At 36.8% G+C, this 6,534-nt stretch overlaps 1 protein-coding gene across 2 annotated transcripts; it reads right to left on the bottom strand.

The window, feature by feature from the left end:
* Nucleotides 1-468: 468 nt before the first annotated feature.
* Nucleotides 469-6,088, bottom strand: LOC120186620. Of its 2 annotated transcripts, XM_039190504.1 has the most exons (11): nucleotides 4,658-4,752; nucleotides 4,355-4,581; nucleotides 4,122-4,258; nucleotides 3,895-3,939; nucleotides 3,757-3,810; nucleotides 3,373-3,474; nucleotides 3,068-3,271; nucleotides 2,806-2,891; nucleotides 1,107-2,137; nucleotides 783-1,009; nucleotides 469-706 (listed from the first exon to the last, which is right to left on the bottom strand). In XM_039190504.1, the coding sequence occupies exons 2-10, from the start codon at nucleotides 4,527-4,529 to the stop codon at nucleotides 786-788; spliced, it is 2,058 nt and encodes a 685-aa protein (XP_039046435.1). In that variant the 5' UTR covers nucleotides 4,530-4,581; nucleotides 4,658-4,752; the 3' UTR covers nucleotides 469-706; nucleotides 783-785. The 2 variants fall into 2 exon arrangements, with proteins under 2 accessions (XP_039046435.1, XP_039046434.1); XM_039190503.1 differs by lacking the exon at nucleotides 4,658-4,752 and adding an exon at nucleotides 5,847-6,088 and having other exon boundaries at nucleotides 469-1,009.
* Nucleotides 6,089-6,534: the final 446 nt, after the last annotated feature.

Below are 6,534 nucleotides of genomic sequence, written 5' to 3'. Positions count from 1 at the left end.
AAATTCATAAAAATTATAAGTCTATTAAGTTTAATTCTATCGATATTCTCGTTGGCACATTACAAAGGAAAATGTAAGATTGTACATACTTCAACATTAATATCTTTTAATTTATAGATGAGATGGGTCTAAATATTATAGACATTACATCAATAATCATATGTTAAAAAAGTGCATGCTTAAGTGTTAATATCATCTTATTTACCGGTGAAATAGGTATGACATAGCATAAACATTAAATTTCATTTTTGTCTATATCAACCACCGGACTAGACAACTTTTTATTTTGCTTTTTAATGTTTTTAAAAACGTGTAATATTATGCTACATGACCTAATATAAGAAAAAAAATATAAAGTTCAAAGACTAAAAATTGTTTAGTCCCTACTCAACAGTGCAAAGTAAGTTAACAAATCAAGCAAAATTACTAAAGAATTTTGATATGTTAAAAAAGAAAAAAAAAATTGTAAAATGTCTGCAGGGAACAGAAGCAAGAAAAACCAAGATTGAAACTCCACTTCTGACCCCGCGAAAAAAGGACCTTTGTAACAGCAATAAACCCAATTTATTACATCAAAAAATTGGACTATTATGTAATTTGCAGAACCAGAGAAGACTAGTCAAATTGCTATACCACCTTAAGGGGGAAAAGAAGACTGAATGAGAAAACATTTTCCAACAGAAGACCATTTGTAAAACTGGAACCCCTGCTAAGAATATAACGATGATTCGCTAAACTGTGCATACCTCAATAAAAGAACAACAAAAGAATTCCCATCTCACCTCTTAGGTGGCAGATCTTTGTTTCGGAATGTACTTTATCTTCGCACCCTTTTCAGGCTTCCTTCTGAACTTGCGGTGGGCAGGTCCGGTAGTTGAAGCCTCGGAAGCCCTTGCCTTAACAATAAACTTTTCTAATGAATCGTTTTCGATATCAGAGCACCCTGGGGGATCAAGGCTTGGGGAGAGAACCAATGTCACATGTTCGCCGGCAATAGCTTCCTTCCACCCTGCAAAGCCCATCAGATTGTTTACGAGATAATTCGGTGACAACAGCTCTGTGGTGATAGTGCTCGATAGATAAAATTATCAAACACCACAACTTACTCTGAGAAAGAATGGCCTTGGCAGTATCGCTGTTGAACTGTAAACTCCCAGGTTGCACAAGCGTTGAAGAGAGATTCACGCTTCCCACGCCATCACCACCATCTGTCAAAGAGGACCTTGAACAGCTTTCATTGGAAGCGGTATGCACTACATCCTCTTCAGCAACCACTTCCACTTCAAATTCACTAACACCATTTTGTACTGGTTGTGAATTTTTGCTTTCATGTCGGCTCACTGGCCTCCAAAACTTGATGGTTGATCGGTTTGAAACACCCCGAACAGGATCAAGTTTGCTGGACTTCTCCTGAACATTGTTCTTTGAGATTTGACACTCAGCCAGGCTCCTGTCACGGGCTTCAGCTGTATTGTGTCCATCATGACTGCTATAATTTTCAATCATGACAGATATAGAGCCAATTAAAAGCTCATGGATCTTATTTTGATTCACTTGATTAGCTGCTTGTTTCTCTTCTTTAATTTTCAACCTCTCCCCTTCCTTTACTGCTTTAGGTTTTTGGCTCCAAATTTTATTACCATTACCCATTGCACCAAACCTTTCCCTGTTTGTTCCATGCTTATTAAAACCTCCACACTTAAATCCGTGAGAATTCTGACTGGCATGGAAACCATTAAGCACCCCTCGTTGTGAAGTATGTGGATTCTGCCATCGAGCAACAACTATCTGCCAACGCCCACCAACTTGCTCCATTCGTCTTTCAACATTATGACTAGTTCCTGGATCACTATAGCCATTGCTAAACCCCATATGAATTTCATAATCTACATCCTCTTCCAGCTTGGAAAAATCAGTGGGCTCTACAGATGGGAGAATTTGATCTGTGGATATGGCAGGATTTTGTCCATCAGAATCAACAGCTGAAGGACTAGATGCTTCAGCGGGAGTGTTATCCTCCGATGAGTCATCCATGGTCTGCTTACTTTCTTCCAAATCCGAGTGTCTTTGTTCCTTTGCTTTATGCTCCTTCTGCCTAAGCTTCTTCTGTCTCTTTCTCTCAAGAAGCTCAACTTGCCTACAGTGGAGGATCAAGAAATAAATCAAATATTAAAAGTTTCTTCAATTTCGCCTTCTATAAGATGTTCAAGAATTGTATCCAAAGAAGCCACATGCAGGTCAATAATCAATAAACCTAACCTTAGGTGTTAGGACCTACCTGTATCACATGATGAGGTTGTATCTAGGAACTAAAAGGCACAAGTTAAGACTGAACTTTAGAATACTAGAATTGACAAGACAATTGCCAACATTCTTCCTTGTCCAGTGAATTTATCCTTAAAGATTTTGATTGTTGAAATGGAAAAACAATTTCTGCAATTTTAAATTTTAAACCCAGCTCTTTTCTTCCTACAAATTATGACATTTCATTTCAAGAAACTCAAAAACATTTCTTATCAACGTCTTCACTTTCCCCCTCTTTTGTGTTACATCTTTTGTAAGCAAATTATTAACTATACCACATAGTGGGGTTTACTCTTAATACTCGAAGGAAAGAATAAATTTCTCAAAATGCTTTTCTGATCTTTTTCCTCCTAGACATAAATACTCAAAGAAGATTCATAGAAAAATAAGGAAAGATAGGAATTTAAATTGGCCAACCTTTTTCCACGTCAAATATCGTAGTTCCCCCCCCCCTTTTTTTCTTAAAAACACTGTTAGACATGGAAAATTAGTGATACGCACCTCTTTTGGGCGGCTTCTTCCTCTTCCATCAGCAACTTCTGGCACCTCAAAGCTTCAGCATCTTTATCTGCAAGCCATGCTTTAACCTGAAAATAAAACACAGTTTATTTTTATAAGAAAATAATAAATGGAAGAATATAAAAATGTGACAAGTTCAAGTTCTTATCCAACAGTTCTGCTACTTCACCACCAAATTATGCATGTGTACGCATGAAAACTTTTAAGTAAAACAACCTAGAAAGAACAGAACAAAAAAAGGTACCAATTTCTGTTCCACCAAAAAACTGGTAAAAGCAACCAAGTTTTTGGTTTCAAGACCAATCTTTCCTGCTTCCCCATCAAAAATGTATTTTTGCATTGACATGGCTGCACCACAAAGGAAAGTCCTTTCACTTGCATCATCGAGGATTCTAAATAATTCCTGTGAAGATATTGGAAATATTGAAGGTCTAGCTTGCACGAGGTCCTGAAAAGAATTAGGACATATGAAATTCACAGGATAAGAAAGTATTAGCATCTTTCAGATCTAACCAGAACATTTAATAAACAAGAATATACATCCCTTACCAGAAGAGCAGAACCTGCTCTCAAGCAAACTTGTGGCAAAGCAGAAAGGGACATCTTTACATGTGTAGTCAACGATTTTATAACTGAAGATCCCGGAACTCCCTGGAAAGTGTAGTTAGCAAGGAAGCAATTGTTTACGAGGCAGAGACAAGAACAAACAAAAACAGTAATCCATGAAACATATGCATGTTTATACTGGTGAGAAATAACCATTTGGACACAAGGTAATGTTAACAAGTTATAAATCGATGGTTTGTAAACCAGATCAGGATGTCACTTGAAAATTTCTAAATGAAGTATCCAGAACTAAACAGGTGAGAAATTATAAAAAATTGTTACTAAATGATGTAACAAGTAAACAGGTGAGAAAAAATAAAAAATTACCTCCAGTAACACATCCTTGAACGATAAGATTTCTTTCGCCTCATCCTCTGAGAGCTGGAAATAATATAAATGAGGAATGACAGAAAAGAAAAAGATGAAAACCTGCATAAGAAAAAGACAAAGGGGAGAGAGATATACCTTGTCCCAAAATGCTGCTAATAGATCCCTATTTTTAGCAGAATCCTACAATATATAAAACAATATCTTTTAGAGGAGCCCTACGAGAATATAAAAATAGCTTAGGAAAGAGAAATCTCAAATTTCCAAGAGGCTAAGATCATTAAGCAGCAGAAGAAAAACAAATTGCGGGAGATACTCTAAAAATGAACTTAATTGATTAATCATGGTTCAAAGGAATTGAAAACCTTATCAAGTTTCTTCAACCTATGGTGCACACGTATATGCCTTCTATAGTTAATGGTTGAATAAAATTCTCGCAAACACTTATCACACTTTTGTGTCTGCACCTTCAGAGGAGTGAGTAACTGCCAGCCAGGGATATCTGTAATAGATACAGGCAAGAAAATCAAGAAATAATGTAGCATTATAAAGTATTTTCCAGGAAAATGATTTAAGCCATCAAATAATTTAGAAGTACCTTGTTGATCTAAGGCATGAAGCAATTGAATCCATTGAACAGGGCTGTCCCCAGCCCTTGAGAAGGGAAGGAAAGTTTCTTTTCCAATGGCATGTCTGATGAAGGTGTCCAAAGAATCATTTGGATCCTCTGATTTCATTACATTTGCGGAATTGGCTGCTTTTGCAATTGGCATTTATGCATGCAAATAGAGTACAACTACTACTAACTCAGAGGTGCCACTGCAACTAAAAGGAGAAAGACAAATTAAGATCGTGAACAAATCTTAAAGTGCACGACTTATCCGTTGGTGAATCACGGTACTTTGACAATGATTCAGGAAAGAATGCCACTCCAATCAATCTATTTATTAGCCAGTCAATTACTTAGATAGAAGGGTGGTTAAATAACCAGTTCATTATCCAAAAAGGTAGGTATCATTCTGCATCTAGATCATTTTACCTAATTCGGAACACTGGACAATGTTTAAAATTGATGCTACCCTTCCACACATTAGGGCCGCCTATATAATGGTAAGTGTCTAAAATATCATCATACAATCATGTGGCTCCACTGGAATCAAAGTGTGAACATGTTAGTTGCAACCAAACATCCCGAGGGATTAACATAATAGTGAAAGACATCTGCCTGCTTAATAATTATCAAAATAATAAGTCAAGAGGTGTTATCTACAACCATTATCCCATCTAAAATACCCAATATACATATATGCCTGCATGCCATTGGATAAAGCTAGACAGGAACGCGATAACTTTATGTTTGTGCTTACTATTTCTGAAATGACAGCCAAATGCAAAGATCAAATACAGAAATATCTTAAGTAAATTAAATTCATATAGAGTGCACCAAATTCTTGATAACAGTAATGTCCGAGGACTTTCACATTGTGCAAAACCAGGCACCATATCCATCATAAAATAGCAGGCAGCTTATGCCAACAACATCAACAACGACCTGAATACTCATCCTGGAGCTATTTTTCACAGCAAAACAACTAAATAGTTGACATAGAAATTAATTCTAAACTCCATACGCAGGTAGCAAATGTATCAATTTTATTTACAAGAAAATATTAACTAAACCATAACTCAATAACAACGAGAACCAAAGATCACAGAAGAAAAAAGTTCTATCACCATTGTCCACAAGTAAAACAAAATAAATAAATAACTTCCCGAATCATGAGTCCTCCAAAAAAAATTCTAGAAACTTCTACTGAGCCAAAATATAACCATTGAACTTAGTTTTGCCAAATCTCCGTTTTTCACCCAACGTAAAATTCAAAATCCGACTTTCAAGTTTAATTTCATAACAGATTCCGCAAATTAACAATTAAATTCCACACAAAACAAATAAACATTTAAAATAAATTAAACGAAAAGATATGGTTAGGGCTCCGAGTCATGCGATTTGCGATAAATGCACGTTCACGTTATTGAACGTAAAAAACAAAAACAACATATACGAAGAAGTGAAGCGATCGATTACGTACCAATGAATGAGTGGAAGGGAGAGAGGAAGAGAGATCCGTTAGAGAGACAGACTCTCGAGCGATCGCAAGAATTTAGAGTCGAGGAGCAAGAGATTGGCGAGTGTTTGGCGGGAGGGAAAATCACCGAGAAAAAAACAAGGAAGTGATCGACCGAGAAAATTGTTGCGGAAGAATAAAGAACAGAGTTTTCGAGGCAGCAAAATTGTAAGAGAAACATATAAATGTGGAAACCCGAACCCTTTTCAACAGTGATTTTATGAGGAAAAAAATGGTAAAATATATAGAGAGGAATCATAGTTACAAGAAGTAAATAAATACGAGGCTATTTATTCGGGATATCACCAGTGATCGGTATTATAATTGATCTAACACGGTCAGATTATATTTTTTTATCTAACACCCTTAGCAGGAAAGTACGTCCCCTGCACTACGCTATATGCTAATTTGGCACTACGTGGGTATAGCGCGTCCCCTGCCCCGCGATATACGGTGATCTGACGTCACGTGGGTATAGTGCGCGCCTTGATCTGCGCTATACGCCACGTAGGTGTATAGCGCAGATCAGGGGCCGCGCTATAGACCGTACCAAAATTATATTTAACGCGGTCTCTGATCCGCGTTATATCTTTTATCTGAATAATTACATATAGCGCGGTGCAGGTACCGCGCCTTATATGCTTATAAATAC

The sequence above is a fragment of the Hibiscus syriacus genome, unplaced genomic scaffold (genome assembly GCF_006381635.1).
Source record: "Hibiscus syriacus cultivar Baekdansim isolate YM2019G1 unplaced genomic scaffold, ASM638163v2 tig00113719_pilon, whole genome shotgun sequence".
Classification (NCBI taxonomy): Eukaryota; Viridiplantae; Streptophyta; class Magnoliopsida; order Malvales; family Malvaceae; genus Hibiscus; species Hibiscus syriacus.
This window is presented reverse-complemented; position numbering and strand designations above follow the sequence as displayed.